The following is a 19,605-nucleotide window of genomic DNA, read 5'->3' as shown; positions in this document are numbered from 1 at the left end:
GAGAGCCTCACAATGAGACTTGGTAACAAACAAATATAATGAAAACTGTCACTAAGTGATTTATTACTGCACCCAAAATAAAAAAAAAAACAAACATGAAAAATGGATCAAAACATTCCTTTTGTATCAATGATCTGTTTGTGTGCTGATTTTTACTAGTAAGGAAGTAAGATTCTGAATCATTGGTTAATAGTCCTTACCCTGTTGCAAAGATTGAGCTGTCTCATCTACCGGTTATTGAAAAAAAATGTTGATTTTTTGTTTTTTTCTTTTGTCCTGGCTTCTGTCCTTTCTTCCCTCCCTGCCTTTTTTTTTTAATTTTTCCTTTCTTTATTTATTCACCAGACCTACAATATTTTCAGTGATGACAACCTGGAGTACAGTGGTTTATCTCGCCAGTTCCTCTTCAGACGCCTGGAGCCATACACTCTCTATACCCTGGTACTGGAGGCTTGCAGTGTGGCAGGCTGCACTCGTTCCGCACCCCAGCCGGTCCGGACAGGTGAGGCACCCCCAGCATCTCAGATGGCACCTGTAATCCAGGCAGTGAACGCTACCAACATTGAACTGAGCTGGTTGCAGCCAATTAGTCCAAATGGAAAAATAATTCGCTATGAAGTTATTCACAGATGCACAAAAGAAAACGCTGCAGGGTACAAAGCAACAACAGAAGACGAGAAAATTGTTTTCACAGAATATAACACTGAAAGTAACGCATTCATATATAATGATAAAGGTTTACAGCCGTGGACAAGGTATGAATATAAAATACGCACCTGGAATGCTGCAGGCTACGCTGACAGCTCCTGGACAGTGGCAAAGACTAGTCAGACTGCCCCAGAAGGTCTCGCTGTCCCCAGGTTATCCTTGGTGTCGGTAAACCCCCGTAAAGTGCTCATCTCATGGGCCTCCCCAGCACAGCCCAACGGTATTCTTCAGTCATACAGGCTGCTAAAGAATGACGTTCTGTATCCTTTCAGCTTTGACGCTGCTACTTTCAACTACACAGATGAAGATTTACTGCCCTATTCAACGTATACTTACGCGATAGTTGCCTGCACGATGGGAGGCTGCTCTACCAGTGAACCAGCTGCAATACAGACGCTGGAAGCAGCTCCTGCCTTCGTGGACCCACCATCTCTGCAGGCTGTCAGTGCCACTCAAATTAATGTGTCTTGGACACCTCCTCAAATACAAAACGGAGATATCACCAAGTACATCTTGAAATTAAACAATGAAGAGTATTATCCTGGCAAAAGTTTGCAAATGTTGGTTTCTAATCTGCAGCCTTACACCCAGTATGATTTTGCATTGGTTGCCTGTACTGCGGGGGGCTGCACATCTAGCATATCCCAGTCAGTGATGACCATGGAGGCTCCACCATTAAATATGGAAGCTCCCAGGCTACTTGTCATGGGCTCAGAGTCAATTGAAATCACATGGAAACTTCCAGCTAACCCCAATGGTGAAATCACAAGCTACGAGCTAAGGAGGGACGGTCTACTTGTTTACTCAGGTCTGGAAACTCGGTATCTTGATTTCACCCTAATGCCAGGCATGGAGTACAGCTACACTGTCACTGCAAATAACAGTCAAGGGAGTGTGACCAGCCCGTCAGCTCAGATAAAAACCAACCCCTCTGCTCCATCTGGGATGTTGCCTCCTAGGTTGCAGGCATGGTCTTCAAAGGAGATTTTGGTGGCCTGGGATCCTCCTATCAAAGTAAATGGTGACATCAGAAATTACACAATCTCAATCCACAAGCCTGCTGAAACAGGAAAGAAAACTGTTGACTTTGATGCATCTCAGGTTTCCTTTCTGAGACGGTCATACATAGTGGCAGAGCTACAACCTTACAGTAGGTAAGTCTGGAAGACCTCATTTGTTGAATAAATGCTGCGGTGTGGTTCAGTGGGCTGGCAGCCAGTTCAACCATCTTGTTTAAACAGATAGTCAAACCCATGGGGTTTTATTGTCTAGAAAGCACATGATAAAACCAGGATTATTTTTTTTTTAGTTTGTAGTAACACCAGCTATATATCATCTTGACAAAGTGCATAGGGTTGGCACAGGTTGCAATTAATACAAGGAGTAATTCAGCACTCTGCTGTAGACTCCAAAACCTGCAATCTTGTACTTGTGTATCTTTTACAAGATGTCTGCATTCAAGAATAAATAGGGCTTTATTTGACAAAGTTCATGGTGAGAAGACTAAAGACCTGTTGGCTAGCCCATTCACAGCGTAGCTGGGCTAAAATTAATGAAGTCACACCAGGAATACGCTCACACCCTTGAGCCGAAAGCAAACAACTTGTGTTTAAGTGAGAGCTAAAACTTAAGAGGGTGTACCAGACTCTGCTACAGAAGGGGCACACTTGATATTGAAGAAATATCTTCCCCACTAATTCTTGATTATTTATCTGACCTTTCCTTATGTATTTGTGTAGGCATAATTTGTGTGTCTTACATGGTTGATAAGTCTGTCTACTATTTACATGTAACTAATCTAAATCCAAAGAGAGGAGCGTAATAGAGTGAAGCTCTATAGCTCTCAAATGATAGCCAAATCATATCATACAATGAATCATCATTTTGATTCATATCATCAAAATCAAAACAATTTTGAACATTTGACTCCTGCAGATGTTAACTCCAGTCTGGGGAAAAAAAAAGAAAAAAACCCACCAAAAACACAACCGAAACCAAAACAAATGAAAACCCAGAAGACAGCATTCTTCCTTTTTACTGAAAAAAGGCACAGCATATAATCTGCATGTTTATACAAACTGTTTTCTATTTAAAAATGCCAAAGACCAAGAGAAATTAAGAAATCCCCCAGATCTCATGCACATTCTATGTTTGTATTTGCAGTGTTTTAATCACTTCATTCCTGATTTGTGTTCCCAAAGGTATGAAATACAGCTCCAAGCTTGCACAGAGCTGGGCTGTGCCTCCAGTGAGTGGGCATCGGTACGGACGCTGGAGGCACCCCCAGCAGTGCAGCCTGCCCCTCTCATAGAAATACAGACAGCGGCTGGGGGCTTCCAGCCCACTGCTTCTGTCCTCTGGACTGGCCCGCAGCAGCCAAATGGGAAGATTTTATACTATGAACTTTACAGAAGGCGAACGACTCAAGCCCACGTAAATTTAGACCTTGCACTTGTTTACAACGGTTCTTCAACCTCTTTCAAAGATGACAAGTTGCTGCCTTACACAGAATATGAATATCAGGTGAGACTCTGATTATCGTTTCAGTACACTTTGAGAACCTTACTTTACATGTACAGTGAACATCTCAATTCTAATGTTAATAGTGTTGTGAAACCTGAATGATTGTTGTTAATGTATTTTAAATAGTTGAGAAGCTGAAAATAATTTTGCACAAGTAATAGATCCATTCAGCATTCATTTTTCTTTGGCTTAATCGTAAATGCCTGAGTTTCTTGTATGTTAATTGTTTGTGTACCATCCAGAGCTCTTGCAAGGCTCCAATGTTATGTAAGAAGTGGGAAATTCTAGTTCCTAAAACGCACCTTCATTTCATTCGTTTTTCTTTCTTTTTCCATCCTCTCTCAATCTATTACGAATTTATTTTTATTTTATGATCCTAAAGTAGTTTACTAGACCAGTGTTGTTTTCTCTTTAAATTAGATGTAGGATCATGTGCAGTTTTCCTGGGTGGTTCAAAAGTGTATTTGTTGTTGATGGTTGGTGTTACTGTTGCATGTCAGTATTTTTTCTATTGTTTTTCTTATAAGGCTAAGATAAAGGAAGGAGACCAGTTCTGCCATTCTTTCACCTGGAATTGTTTTCCATGTCAAAGTTGCAAGTTCTAGTGTCATTATTTTGTCATGCAGTACCTAGTGATAATGTAGGGTTTTACTTTATTTCAGCCTATGAATTAAGAACTTTGTATTTGTAACCATCTGAAATCTTTCCCTTTTTTATGAGTTAGTGGAATTTAGACCCTTATAAAAAAAAAAAAACCTCGAATTGGTTGTTTCTAAAAGTAAAAGTAAGGACGAGGTTGATTTTTTTCAATGATCTAATGATTTTTTTAATGTCTATGAATAGCCATGTTTACATGCCACCGAACAGGATACCACTAAGCCTTGCTACTGATTCCGTACACAATATTTGTGCACATGATATGTCTTGAAGATGCATTTGGCAATGCTCAAAAACCTTCATCACCTTTAAAAAAAAAAAAAAAAAAAAGTGTTCAAGCACGGATTTGTTTTGATGTATATGAAACACAGTGTGTTCCACCTCTTGAGCTTCTGCAAGATGGTGGCAATCTTTCTTTTATGATCTTTTTTACATTTGCTTTATAGGATCACAAGGTAATTTAGGTTGGAAGGGCTCTCAGGAGCCCATCCAGTCCAACTTCCCACTCAAAGCAGATCAGTTAAGAGGTCAGGTGAGGTTGTGCAGGGCTTTATCCAGTTACATCCTGAAAACCTCCAGGGAGGGAGACTGTATAACCTCTAGGGGAAGTCTGCTCCACTCCACAAAGACTGTCATTGTGAAAAAGTTTTTTTTGTTATGTTCAGTCTGAACCCCTTTTGCTTGAACTTATACCTGTTTTCTCTTGTCCTCTTCCACCACGTACCATTGTGAGGAACTTCTTGTTAGCCTGTGGGTAGGCGCTGGGGGACTGTGATCAAGTCTCTCCAAAGCCACCTCTTCACCAGGCTGAACAAGCCCCAGTTCCACAAAGGCCATGGTCTCCAACCCCCTGATTACCTTGGTAGCCCTCTGGTGAACTTGCTCCAATTTATCGATCTCTCTCTTGTATTCAGGGACCAAAACAGAACAGACACTAAGTAAAGGCATGTAATCACTTCCTTTAATTGTCTGGCTGTGGTCGTGTTAAACAGCTCAAGATGTTGTTGGCCATCTTTGCTGCCAGATGACACTGCTGGGTCATGTTCAGCTTTCTATCTCTTAAGACCTCTAGGTCCTTTCCAGCAGAGGTGCTCCTTAGCGGGTCAGTCCCTACCCTGTAATTCTGCAAAGACTTACTCTTTTGCAGGAGCAAATCTTTGCATTTGTCTTGCTGAAATTCATAAAGCTGATGATGATCTATTCCTCTAGGCCCTTCTGAACAGCAGACCCGCTCTTCAACGTATCAACTGGTCCCCCATCTGCAAATTTGATGAGTGTGCACTGTACAGGTCAGGTTCTTTGGTAGCTCTGCTCCACTGCTACTGTTATATTCTTTTTAGTAGCCAGAAACCTTGAAGAATTAAATCTAGAAAGTTGTTTTATCACATTAGTCTATCCAGCTGCTCTGCGTACATGTGTTGTAGACTCACCGAGTCATGTCATTTGGAAGGGACATCCAGAAGGCATCTGGCCTAGCTCCCTGCTTGAAGCAGGTCTAGATAGAGCAGGCTGCTCAGGGCTGTGTCCAGCTGAGTTTTAGATCAAGTTCTGCATCCTTGGACCTCCAAGGATGGAGATTGTACAGCCTGTGTGGGCACCCTGTTCTAATTTCTGACTGCATATCTTTTCTATTTGCATCTAATTGCCTTGTTTCAGCTTGTGTCCCTTGCCTCTTGCTCCATTACTGTCAGAGTCCCAGGTCCTGGAGGGAGGACTGCAGTGGCTTTCTTCATAAATCAGTTCTAGCAGCTCCAGTTTGGGTAAGAAAGGACTCTGAAGGGACAGTTATAAAACTATTGAAAAGAGAGCCTAGGATGCTACTAGAAAAGTGTAGTCACTGCAGTATTCATAAAGCCCTTCTCTGCTTGACAGTCACAATCCTCTTTTTCTCCTTTGTATGTTTCTGGATTGGCAGCATGTCTGTAAGGTAACAGTCAGTGTGAGAAGTGGAGCGTCATCGTAGAATCATAGAATGGTTTGGGTTGGAAGGGACCTTAAAGATCATCTAGTTCCCACGCCCCTGCCATGGGCAGGGACACCTTCCACTAGACCAGGTTGCTCAAAGCCCCATCCAGCCTGGTCTTGAATGCCTCCAGGCATCAACAGCTTCGCTTGGGCAACCTGTTCCTGTGCCTCTCCACCTCATAGTGAATAATTTCTTCCTTATATCTAACCTAAATCTACCCTTTTTCAGTTTCAAGCCATTCCTCCTGGTCCTGTCACTTATGTGCCCTTGTAAAAAGTCCCTCTCTGGCTTTCTTCGAGGCCTCTTTAGCTCCTGGAAGGCCGCTGTAAGTTCTCCTCAAGAGCCTTCTCTTCCCCAGGCTGAACAACCCCAGCTCTCTCAGCCTGTCTTCACAGGAGAGGTGCTCCAGCCCTCTGAGCATCTTCCTGCCCCTCCTCTGGACTCACTCCAGCAGGTCCATGTCCTTCTTACCCTGGGGGCCCCAGAGCTGAACGCAACACTCCAGGTGGGGTCTCACAAGAGTGGAGTAGATGGGGAGAATCACCTCCCTTGACCTGCGGGCTGCGCTTATTTTGATGCAGCCCAGGATTCAGTTGGCTTTCTGGGCTGCAAGCAGACATTGCTGGGTCATGTTGAGCTTCTTGTCCACCAGCACCCCCAAGTCCTTCTCCTCGGGGCTGCTCTCCACCCATTCTCCACCCAGCCTGTGTTTGTGCTTGGGATTGCCCCGACACAAGTGCAGGACCTTCCACTTGGCCTTGTTGAACTTCACGAGATCTACACAGGCCCACCTCTCAAGGCTGTCAAGGTCCCTCTGGATGGCATCCCTTCCCTCCAGTGTGTTGATCACACACACAGCTTGGTGGGTTTGGCAACCTTGCTGATGGTGTATTCAATCCCATTGTCCGTGACAAAGATGTTAAACAGTGCCAGTCCCAGTACCAACCCCTGAGGAACGCCACTTGTCACTGGTCTCCACTTGGACATCCAGCTGTTGACCCAACTCTTTGAGCGTGGCCATTCAGGCGATTTCATATCCACCAAGTGGTCCATCTATCAAATCCATGTCTCTCTAATTTAGAGACAAGATTTTTCAGGCAGGACAGTATTAAATGCTTTGCGCAAGTCTGTTACTTTGTGCTGAAGGAAATGATGAGCATCTGTGAGCTGACTGCTGCTTATTGCTGATTGCAGCCAACATTACTTGATTTCCTCCAGTTACTTAATAACATCTTCTTGAACCTAGCCGTACAGGAAATGCTGCAATAATACTCTCCAAAGCAAAAATGATAATTACTCAAAGACTGAAAATTTATTGCACTTAAAATATATAAGGGGGATATATTTTCCAGTTCTCACTTCTCTTGTGATGAGAGCTGTTCAACCTTTCCCAGAAACAGCACACTTTAGGGTGAACTGTTTGCATTTTAAGTCCTACTATGTACAAATATTAAGGCTTCCATTTCTTTCTCCCAGCTTTCTTTTAATGCCTTTGTAGGACCTATCTGCTGGCCACAACAGTGTGAAGTCTGCTCTCCATATACTGAGGTTCCCTTGTAGCAGAACTGTTGTTAGACCAGATCTCCTTGCTGCTTGGGACAGAATCAGTGAGGAATATGAATTCAAGTGCAGATGGGGCTAAGTAGGTAGGAAGCTTTGTAGCAGACCCAAGCCCTACTTATTAGGAATCTTTCTTAAATCAAGAAAAACTTCCCAAGTTGAAAGTTGTAGACATTGGCTATGGGATGTTCTCAGTTGCACCAACTTCCAATTTTCCCAGTCAGAAGCTGTTCTTTAGGAAGTTGATACCACAGAGACTTTCTTGAGCCAAATTTTTTAATGATCTATTAGTGATGGATAACAAAGGAAGCCTCTTAACCAGATTTCCGTGGTTTACCGTGCTGTATTCAAGACTTTGCTTTTTGTCTCAGTTCTGCTCCATAACCGGGCTGAGCTGTTGACTGCTGTCCTAAATCATTTTTGGTTTTTTTCACTGGTGGCCATTTATTTCACCATGAGAGGTTTTTGCATGCATGTGTTTGTCTTCTGCTCATGTCACTTGCAGCAGTCCTCCGGGATCTGTTCTGAGCCCCTCTATTGTTGACAATTTATATCTTGCCTGTGAGACAAGTTATTCATAAGTATAGGGCTTGGCTTTTGCTATTATGCTGATGAAACCCAGATTTATATTTCACTTAAACTGGATATTGATTCTGCTGTCTCTGCATTTGAGGCTTGTTTGCTGGACATAAAACTTTAAATGCAACTGAATTTCCTCCAGCAGAATGCAGATAAAATCAAAGTGCTGTTTTGGGACTCTCTCCAGGACTTTTGGAGGTATTGAGATTTACTTCAATGAACCCTGACAGCTTCTTTGGATTTTAAATCAGGATTTTGGGGTTGGGGTCTGTTTGGTTTGGGTTTTTTGCTGGAAACTTCAGTAGGATACTTAGATAGATGCAAAAGTTGCACCTTCAGAAATGCTGAAGTGGCTTTAGAAGCTCATGCTGGTCGAAGGGACTACAGCCCCCAAGTGCTTAGGTCACTGTTCAGGAGAGCACTTTTATTCTCTAAAGAGAAGATCTGCATAAGGATATTAGCACCTGCCAGGTTTCAGTGGGTTTTTAAGAGGCATTGAGGTGCCCACTGTCCCATACTCAGAAATAATTACTTAGATCTTTGAAATTCCCTTTATCAGTTTGTCCATCTGTACATTTAGATATCTGCATTTTCTAGAGCATCTGGCCTTTTAGGTATTTCTTGGAATGCTGCCTGAGATCCTCAGCTGTGTTAAACAGATGAAATTGTATAAGGTCCTGAAAAAAACCCACCTGACTTCAACTTTATAACTCATGAGGCCTAATGTGTTTGCAAGTGTAATATTTTAATTTCTGGAATATTTCTGAAACAGAGTGTGTAGACCTTTCTCAGGAATTATTGAGGGTGGCGTGCACTGTTACCATATAGCAACCTATAGAGTCAGACCTGTTTTTCTCAGCCAAGAGAAGGCTCTTTGGAACAGAGACTTGGGGCATTTAGTGCTATTCTGCAAAGCAGAGCTGTCAGAGTATGGTGTGATTTCCATGCGAGTGCAATGTCACTCCTCCGCAATTGCTTTTAATTGAGTGCTTAAGACTGTTTCTTTAGATTAATGGCTTAATGTCTTCCTGGTTTAGGACACATCCTTATTTCCATTTGGCAGACACGGAATATGTGAACGACAGAAAAGTAGGATTGTCCTTTTTCAGAAATTTTATGGCTCCCTGTAGAGGTTTATTCTCCAGGAGGACTAGCCAGTGCACCAGGACAGGGTCTGCAGCACTGGAGCTGGCTGCCTCCGACCACTGTGGGAGGCACAGTATCCCTCTTGCTTGTGAAGCACGCTTCTCACGCTCCAGTTAATGCAGCCAAGTAAAGTGCCTAGGAAATACCCTGAGATATACCAGGGCAAAGGTTTTTTGAGTCCTCCATCTTGAACTATCAAAGAGAAAACAAATCATATGCTGCCTTTGGAGAGATAAAAGGAAAAAAAATGGCTGCAAAGTCATGAAGATTAAGGAAGGACCAACTACACAGAGTGCGGAATACGTCAGCCCTCTTGGTCACTTTTCAGAGATGGCAAGAATGACACTTGGTTTACCAGTTTGTCAAATAATTGGCTGAGATCCAGTTTGTGGTGCTTAGTTACTGACAAACAGCTCAGTGACTTCTGCAGCTTAAAATGGGGTGAAACTGGTTTTCTGACTGGCTGGTGATGGATAGTCACCCATTTGTAGTACCCCTCGTATCTGGCTCCTTTTCATTGTTTGAATTCACCATTTCTTCTTGTCTCCCTGACAGAAAGATACACTACAAAGTAGTGACATAAAATGAAATGTAGTTCGTTCTTTCTTTCCCTGCTTGTTATCCCCTCTTCGTTTTGTTTGGAAGAGTGTTTTTTCTTACAAGGTTTGTTGCGCTCCCTGCTTCCAAGTAAAGAGAGATTCTCATGCTACACCTGCATTACGCTACTGAGCTTCCGAAAAGTAAAGCAGATATAACTGTATTGTTTCACTGATGTAATGGCAACACCTACTCTAAATACCCTTTTGCAGAAAAGATGCTTTCTTTCCCCCCGTAGAGGGTACACAGTAGGGAGGAGGTCCATTTGAAACCACACAATTTCATTAAACCCTGCTTCAGGCACTATGTTTCTGTTGTCAACACTATCCTAAATTCAAATATGTAAAGAATACACTGATGCAACAAACCTTGACTTTTGTTCATTAAACTGAATATGGATATTGGACTGGATTTGTTGGCTTCCAGATTTACCAGTGAGACTGTTACAGCACCGCTCTTGCAAGACCCTTCTCAGTAAATTGTGATTCTGACATATTCAAAACCACGGCAAGCTATCCTTTAAAAAGACATTAATGTGAGTGCCAGGGGAAAATACACTCCAGGGCTGTAGATGACTTGATATGATTTCCTTGATTGTATCTTTTTATTTATGAGGCATAATTTATGACTGCTGAAAAGCAAACTAAAATGAGTGATGACTAACTACAGCCAAAGTAATAAATCAGAAGCAGAGAAAGAAGTGGTGATTTTGATCGAATCTATTGAATTAGCTGTTGTCCTTAGCCATTATAGGTATTGGAAAGACCTTTTAATATCTGCTTATCTCTCTCATGGGAACTTGGTAACTATCTTATTATACACCCATAGGAAACAAATTATTTCATTTTCTACCTTTCAGAGTTAAATCTGTTTACATCTCTCATTAATTACTGGTGCTATACTATGTTATATAAAATGAGCTTCCTCTAGAATCCGATAATTTTGTTTAAGTCCCAAAGTGTTTGCCTGTTCTCATTCCCTTTCCCTTCCCCAGAGTGGTTTTAGTACTTTTATTTTTAGCATTTGAACATGGAGATGAATAGCAATGTTAAGAGGCTCAAATTATCACCATGCTAGAAGCCTGGATCTAAAATCTATGCCATTGTATGTTTACAGCCTCCCTAAGGATGCCAACAATGTTGAAGAGGAAAAAGTATGGGTCTGAGTATGGGCAATCAGAAAGCACACATTTGCTTACTTTTTTTTTTTTTTTTTTTACTTTTTGTGCCCCTGGTCACGAGTGGACACGACGCTTTCTTGCCTTTGCTCTGTTCCGTGTAGATTGCAACCACTTTTGAAACTTTCTACTTTGCTAATACCTGGCTGACACTATCGTGCCCAGATGTGAATACATTATCCTAACGCTGAATGCTAGATTTTGGTAGACAAGCTTTGTGCTCTGGGCTGTACTGACGTTGCACAAGTAACTCCAAATTACCCAGGCTGCCCATGAGTCAGTTCTGATGAGAAGAAAGACTCGTGAAGGGTGCTGCAGCTGATGAGGAGGGGGAGCTTCTGATTTTCTCTAATTTTAACTAGCCAAGATTATGGTCTCTTCAGTTTTCTTGTAGACTGCTATTTGAACACAACTGAAAATTGGGTGCTGTGTTTCTGAACTTACCGATGCATCTCTTATATACCCCTAAAATATCTTCTGATTGGAAAAAAATTATGCTGTGAAAACTGCATTTATGCAAGTGTAGGGTTAGAAATTGAACAGATCTGATTCAAGAAATCCAAAGCAAAGTCTCAAAGTAGTGCTGTGTCTTTGCGACCTCCATGAAGCAACTCTAGAAAGAGTGGTACGAACTCCGCTCTGCTACCATTTATCTCTCCTAGCACATGCCAAGTAGTGCCAGCATTGAATCCTTTTTGGGAAAGACGAGCAGTCACAGGTGTGTGCAGTCTGTGGATGCCCTAAGGGCAGAGACCCAAGTTGTACCTGACTTAGACACAGGAGTAAAAGTTATGTGTGCATGTGAAATGTGGTGGCTTGATATGACCTTGTGGTGCCCCGGGAACTACAGCACTAACTGCCCTACAGCTTTAAGCAGTGCTCAAAGCTGAAGGTAGGTAGTGTTTTACTAATGAGACTTATTTTAAGGCAAAAGGCTGTTTTCTGAATGCCTGCAGGAGCTTACTGCAAGCTGCTGCCACATAAAGAGCCGAGATCTTGTCCTTCACAGAGGCAACTGTGAGGCACTGCAGATTAACAGCAGGACAGAGCAGTATGATGCACGGTGCCTCTACGTAGGGCAGATACGGTGGGAGCCAGAAGTTGCTGCTTGCTGGTAGTCAGCTGTTTGGCTCGCCCTCCCTTCTGCTGATGCCCTGCAAGCAGGAAGGGTGAGAAGCACCTGGCCTCAGTGCAAAGCAGAGTATCCCAGGTCTCCCTGACCTGGGAATTCAGCAGGAGGTCAGGACTGCTGCCTTCAGACAGGCAAGGTATCGCCAGCCAGTCCACCCTTCTGCCTGCTGCTGCCTTGCCAGGCTTCAGCAGAAGTGAACGAGATCTCTCCGGTAAGGGAGAGTTTCTCATTCTCTGTAGGCTGTCAGCTGCCTGAGGCTCCCCTTTGCAGAACAGGAGAGATTTCCCACCTGGGGACTTCTCGGTCAGTCCCTGTGTTTGCAGCTGTAATACCTGTCACGTTGTTCGAGCCAGGTCTGAGATGCGAGTGTTGTGAACTGCAGACATTAGTGCACGCACAACATCCTCTGCCAAAGCGCTGCTGTCGGCTGTGGTTGCACTTGTTCATGTAATTGGAGTTGTATGATCAAGGGATTGCTTTTTTGTTTTGGGGAACTTTGGCCACACACTGTGTTTTCTGCCTTAATCTGGTACTCTCTTTGCCCTTTTATTGGGGGTTGAGTGCTTTATTTTGGCAGCTTCACCTTCTCTTTTTCCTCACGGCAAGGCCATAGTGCTGACCTGGTTTATCATTGCCTTTCCTCTTCTAGTGCCTTTCTTGCACTGCAGCACCGGGGGAGCTGTGGAAGCATATAGTCAGACATTTCCCTCAGTTCCCATTAGATTGTCCTGTATGGCGTAAATACCTTCACATATGATCTCAATTTGGTGAAAGAAAAACTTTTTTAGTTTAAAATGTAGCTTCCTCAGTAAGGATCTGGGGTTTCAAGTGTGTTTCAGCAGATGAAACTGTGTGGCTCAGGGATGGAGTAAGTCATCTAATAGGCTTCTTCCACTGTTAGAATCTACAGTACCATGATCTTTTTGCATCTGCGCCTGAGGGTTGTTGCGATTTTGTTGTCCTTTATGGAGGAGTTGTTACTCAGCTTTACTGAGCTCAGACAGGCTGGGCTCACCATGGTAGGGCTGTGGCCATCTTCTCAGCCCTGCCTTTCCTGCTCCTCAGAGGTTTTGCCCAGTCTTGCTGTGCCAATAAACCTTGAGGTTGTCCTGTGATCATTTTGAGACACAGCTGATCACTGGTTTCTTCCAGGAGCAGAGTTCTGTAAAGGCTCATTTATGATGGAAAAAAGCTTGGTTACCTGTAACTAGAATTCTTCAGTCCTCCGAATATGCGGTCTCCAGCGAGGTTCCCCCCCTCCTCTCTCTGGCCCCTCTTCAAAGTGCAGCCTGGGCCAGGGGCCAGCAGGTTGATAAAGCCTTTAAACAGTAACCGTGGGGCTGATTCTGGAGCTTTCTCCTGCCTTCGGGGGGACAGTGTGGCCAGTAGTCGCAGCACATCTTTTGGCAGGGTGCAGAGCCATTCGCTATGATGTCAGACTTAATGCTTTTGGCAGCAGTATATTCAGAAAGTCAAGTTATAAGAAACTTTTGTTGGCTTTCTGCTGTCTGTCCTTTGCCATTCTATACATTTCTGGGATGCGTTTGCTTCTTGTTTGCCCCCTGTTCCTGCGTGCTCTTTTATAATCTTCTTAGATTATAAGCAGCCGGTAATACAGCTGCCTATTAAATTTTTTACATTTCTCTATGAATGCAGTTAAACATTTTTGGTACTGATTATATCACAATTTAGAAGACATATCTGTGATCCCAAAAAGCTTTTTACAGAAGTCCAAACCATGAATTTTCAGTTTAACCAAGCTAGCCAGGCAACGGCTTTAATTTGTGACTGTTCTGTGGTGATTTTTTGAGGAGCCGTGACCACACCTCTGATTTTAACTGGCACTCCTCATTGTGGCTTCTGTTGCTATGCTGTCACATCTCTTCATGCAAAGAAGTGGCTAAACACCAGCATTTCCATCTGCAGTCAGTTCTGGGCACTTAACTGCTCCGAGTTTCCAGCCACTGACCAAGATTTACTTGGATGGCAATTCTCAAAGGGAGATATTTTTACACCCACCCATCCTTTTACAGATGGTTGAGCAGAAGCAGAGGGAGTTAAGGGAATCCAGCTTAGGTCAGTGTATACCCAGAATTTAGATCCACAGAAGTCCTGTTTAGCTGTCACAGCTGTTTCAGAAGCTGGCGTTAGAGAGTTTCATGGACACCTAGAGGTTTTCTGCTGGCAGGACTGAGTAGCTGCTGTCTGTCTAGAAGGCATACTCAGAGCATGCCCGTCTGTCAGGCCCACACACACGTGACCATGACCTTAGCCTTTTTTCAAGAGGAACAGGCATGTGGTGCCTGGAGGATGGGCCATAACCTCAGCTCCCTGCCACCTCCCTAGGGAAGGGCTGGGCTGGGGAACCATGCCTGCTCCCGCTTGCTCGTGCTCTGCCCAGTCAACCATGAGTTCACTGTGTTCATGCAAAGTCAATCAGCTCCAAAAGGTGCCCTGGGAGCACCCCAAGTATAAAGATGGGTCATCCTCTTGGGCATTCCCACTCTGGAGGGCGGCAAGTTTGACCACCTCCACTGGAGCATGTGTTTGAACTGAATTACCTGCCTCCTGGAGGAGTCCTTTAACCACTTAGCTGTAGAATGAAAGGGGATGATCATCTCGCTTCCCATGCCAAAACACTAAGACGGTGTTTTGAGATAAAGACACCTTGTTTGCCTGAAATAAGGCTTGTTTTCTGAAAGACAAGGTGCAGGCACCTGTGATAGGAGAGGTATTGACGGAGGAAGGTGTGTCCATCTAACCCTCAATGAGGCAACTGCTTCCCAAGTAAGTTGTATCCCTCTCTCCTCCAAAATTCCCAAGGGATCCCATTCTGAGGCCCAATTCCTGTGCTACACAGGAAGCTTTTGTTCCTTTGTTTAAAAAAAAAAATATTCAGTTTTGCTGTGGGCAGCTTGCTTGGCAGATCAGGTCCGACACCGCTACGCTCCGTGCTCAATAAGGCCACAGCCTGGATATAACTAGAGCATCTGAGCTCAGGCCAGTGCCGAGTCGATGCCAGTGGCACACTCGGAACTGTCCTTACCGTACGTGGCTCATTCTTCCCACAAAGAAATATGTCCCTTGAAATGAACGGCTGCGGGTAAATCTTGGTGGCAGCTCGAACTGAACTGAGATAGAGGGTTTGACCTACTGCAGTAAAGTGAACAGAGTTTGACTTTATGAAAAGTTCACAACAGAGATACATTACTGATTTCGCTGAAAATGAAAGTGCTTTGGCTGAGCTTTTTATCATAGGGTGTCATCTGTACTTATGTAGTGTTTCACTGGATGGTGCTCTATGTTACTGACGGAACCAGGCAGGAACTTTGGGTTTGTAATTGGCAGAACCCCAGTCTCCAAAGCCATTGTAGTGGGTTTTGGCTTTTTTCCTTTCCCAGGCTCCTTGTGAAGTGTCCTGTGGTCTTGGAACTTAATATTGCAAGCTGGGAAGACTCCAGGGTCAGTTTTGCAGACCTCTTATTTCTAAACCTCTTTTTTTTTTTTTTTTTTTTTTTTTTTTGAGGTGTACTCCCAACATCCACGTCCCCAGAACCTCTGCCCACAGTAGATCACATAAGAACATGTTTTACTGTACTTAGAACCACTTGACGTGAAAGCTTACTAAGGAATACTTATACTAAAAATCGCTCAGACAGTCCTCTTGTATTGCCATTTAGATCTATCATTCTGATTGATCACTATGTGGTTGGCTAATATTGAGCCTAATTTAACCCTATATGCTCACGCATCCATCTATTCTGTCTATTGTACCTGACATTCTACAAATTACTTACTCATGCAAATGATGACCTAAGGCAACCTTTTATGGTATTCGTGTTTAATTATACAAATGCTTTTTGATAAATAAGATTATACATCCTTCCATATGTTTATTCACTCCTTGATGAAAGCAAAATTTAATTTTCATGCAGATTTGTTGGAGAGTGTGTTTAATAAGTGCTGAGTTTTATGTAGTCTGCAGTTAACTCTGGTTTTGGGTAGCTGACAAAATCAGTAGGCATAGTTCATAGAGACATGTGGTTTTTAATCAGGCCTTATTCAAGCTGCTAGATTTTGAAATCTTGGAACCGAAGCCATTGCCTTGTGCTCATGCAATAAAGCAAACGTTGTGAAAATAAATGAGAGATGCTGACTTTACATTTCAATGGACTTTATTTATATTATGAGTTACTGAAAATGTTGCCAAATGACCGATACGTTAATATTTTTAAGAGAGGGGTATTCCTGTGAAACTTTCTGGTTTTAAAGAGTAACTGGAGTTTGGCTTGTGTGATTCAGTCAAGGTGAATGTCACACAGTGCCAGGCTGGGTTCATGGGTCCTGCTTGCATACGTGAAAAAAGTGTGTAGAAGGGAGACCTTGGCAGGACTGGGTGTCAGTAAGTATTTCTGTTCAGATATCTTTGAAAACATTCTCACTGTTGATCACAGCTTCTCAGGGAGTCCTCGTTGCATGGTATGATACAGACTATGGTGGGAATTCAGAGTTTGGGAATCAGGTGTGAAGAAGACACGTGAATACACACTGCCGGAGACATGAAATTTGCTTCTTTTCCCCTAAATGTAGCAGTGGGAAATATTCCAGTCTTCTGTTAGAGAGTCACTAGGTCAATGCAGGTGCTGGGCGGCAGTCAAGGGACATTCTGCACAGGTGTCATTGCACTCATTTTTCTCAGTGTCAGTACCACTGCAGTAGCATCCCTTACTAATTATGAATGTTCTGTAGGCTAGAGGCCTTCACTAACGGTTTCTCTGTTTTTGTGTGCAAAGGTGTGGTCAGTAAACTCAGCAGGACGGACGCCGAGCAGGTGGTCCCGCTGCCGGACAGGCCCTGCCCCTCCCGAGGGCCTGGGAGCTCCTGTCTTCGGCACAGTGGCATCCACAGTGGCTGTGGTGAACATCAGCCCCCCTCTGAAGCCAAACGGGGTGGTCAGTATCTACAGGCTGTTTTCTAATGATACTACAGGGACCGATGTGGTGGTGAGTATTGTCAGCACTAGTTCTGTACTCGCATTTGAGCTTGTAATTTTCTAGCTTTAACGAATTTGTTCTTGCAAGCTGCTGCTGTTGGTGACAGGCTGATTTCCTCTCCTGCACTCATATCGTTAACTGCTCTGCAATGCTCTCTTCTGGCCAAAGTGCCACTGACGCTTTCACTCATCTAAATGTGCTTCTCAAGGAACTAACCTCATCATTAAACACTTCTGATGTGGTAACGTGCAGTGACAATGTGATGGGAATCATAAGTATTGTTCAGGGGCGGCTAGCCATCCAGACAAAACACTCCCAGACAGCTCCCACCCGTCCAAATGGTGCAGGTGATTGTGTGCCTGTGAATGTGAAGTTGAGATACTGTGCACGAGCTTCCTTTAAAATCTTTCTTGTTGGTAAGAAGCATTTCGTAGTAAAGAACTGAATAGTGCAAGTAGCCAAGCAACTTCTATGTTGGGTGTCTCAGCCTAGAAACCCTTAGGTGTCCAGAAATGACTGGTCTCAGCTTAGGAAGCCTGCAGGGCTTCATTAGAGTTATAAAACAGGGAAATGTGGGGAAACGTTAGAGCTGTGTAAGGTGCCTGGAACAGTTACCACTGAATCAGTGCAAAATATGTGTATACCTTTTGTCTCTAACACTATCTGTTTGGGTTTTACATGTAAGTAAATATTTGTATGGGATTTTCTCCTTTATCCCATCTTGTTTAGCCTGGAAGTGCTAGGGGCACCTTCCCAGGTCATCAGGCCTGTCTCTGTGCTTAAGTTGCCTACTGACTGCACATTATGCATTTATTCCTTCCAGTGCAATTGGCTGTGTCCGTGTCTGACTCAGCCAGTTCATCTTGTTGGTGCGTGCATGGCCCTCCATTTCCATCCCCTCAAACCCACCATGCCACTGGCTCGTCTCTGTCTCTGGCATCAAGAAGTACCGAGTGCTTTGCTCGCTTGACTCTTTCCTTCCTATATTTTGCTGCACTCTGCTAAATCACATGCTGCCAAGTGAGAGCAGATGTTGCCCCTTTGTTGGTGTTTTCTACATATTTTTGTTTTGTTGGCTTAAGAAGCTATACCCACAAATGACTACAGCCACAAGGAGAAGTGCCAGTTGCTGCGAGCAGTTTAGAAGGCGGCACCGTTTCCTTTGCCAGAACTGCCAGGCCTCCCTTGCTGAGCATAGGAGAGGTTCCTAACAGGCTTGCCCAGCACCACGGCCGTTTGAGTGCAGAGCCAGCAGCATGTTGGCCCTCAACTTGGAGGTACCTACCGGAGGGCACGTTCTCCTGTCTGTGAGTAAACTGACACACCAGGCACGGTCATACCACTCTGCCCAGTGCCACCTCCTGTGTCCACACTGGGGAAGCTTGTGAGTTACGCATGAGTATTTGCTAGAACACTTATCATGGAGCTATTATCCACAGTAATTTCTTTTTGCTTCAGTACCACTTATGGCAGAGTTTCCCCTTGAAGGTTTTCTCTGTTCCTGAGAATGACATTTGCAAGTTGACATACAGTGGTCACAGCTCAACTTAAGGCATCTGTGAGGCCACTGATGACATGGTCTTTTCCTTTGAACAGTGCCCTTTAACTTCATAATGAGAAAAAAATGAATGCAGAGTTCCCAATGCACAACAGCTGCATTAATGTCAGACTTAAAGGACATGCAGAACCTTGTGCCAGTCTTCTTCTGGAGTTAATTCACCTCCATAACTCTTATTTAGTACTTGTGGTGCGTGAAGCTGTGACAAGTTCCCTCTTAATTTTTATAGCTGTCAGAAGGGACTGCCACCCAGCAGACAATACATGGGCTAAAACCTTTTACCACATACTCCATTGGCGTGGAGGCCTGCACATGTTTCAACTGTTGCAGCAAAGGACCCATGGCCCAAATGACCACGCAGCCGGCTCCACCCTCAGAGCAGCCCCCCCCCCAGATCCGCACCGTGACCTCCAGGAACGCCTCTTTCCAGTGGAGCGCCCCTCAGTCACCCAACGGCATTGTCACCAGGTAGGAGCTGCCACTCAGCCAAACCTGCACGCCTCAGCTAGGGGGGTGGTGGCAGAGCATTTTGAGCTGGAATGGTGGGGCTGAGAGCACTGGGTGGTTGTGGTAGCCATGCTCCTCCTTCCCTGTGGTGGTGGTGGTAGCCCCGGTGGCCTGAATACCATCTGAGAGGTGTTTGCATGCAACAGTTGCTTTTTTCCTGAGCAGGATACTGGGGAGGATAAAGGAGGAGAGGATGAGCTGTTGTGAGTGGAGGCAATTGTCTGACAGCTGTGGTTGCACAGCCAAAAAGTTATGAGCTCAAATGGCAGTGGAGCCAGCTGCATCCTGTAGTTACTAAGGCAGATCCTGATTTGCAGAAGGGAGCAGCAAGGTAACAGGCATCAGCACTTTCATTGCGTGTGTGCTCGCTTACCACCACCATTGCTCAGAGGCATCTTACCCTTGGGGCTAAAATCTCCAGCAGAAAAAATGGCATCAGGTCCGTTTTCTTCTCCAGTAGCCAGATATACAGCAGTTGGGATGAGATGTACGATTGGCAGT

General features: G+C 44.1%; 1 protein-coding gene across 1 annotated transcript in view; it reads left to right on the top strand.

Annotated features, from left to right (window-relative positions):
* Positions 1-19,605, top strand: part of USH2A (usherin) — a 390,912-nt gene that overhangs the window by 360,549 nt on the left and 10,758 nt on the right. The window contains exons 62-65 of the mRNA XM_037405643.1: positions 346-1,862; positions 2,910-3,231; positions 16,839-17,048; positions 18,827-19,065. Coding sequence (XP_037261540.1) covers positions 346-1,862; positions 2,910-3,231; positions 16,839-17,048; positions 18,827-19,065 — 2,288 coding nt within the window. The remainder of the gene's footprint in view (positions 1-345; positions 1,863-2,909; positions 3,232-16,838; positions 17,049-18,826; positions 19,066-19,605) is intronic.

This window comes from Falco rusticolus, chromosome 12 (genome assembly GCF_015220075.1).
Source record: "Falco rusticolus isolate bFalRus1 chromosome 12, bFalRus1.pri, whole genome shotgun sequence".
In the NCBI taxonomy this organism is placed as follows: Eukaryota; Metazoa; Chordata; class Aves; order Falconiformes; family Falconidae; genus Falco; species Falco rusticolus.
Note: the sequence above shows the minus strand (reverse complement) of the source record. Positions and strands in the feature narration are given on the sequence as shown.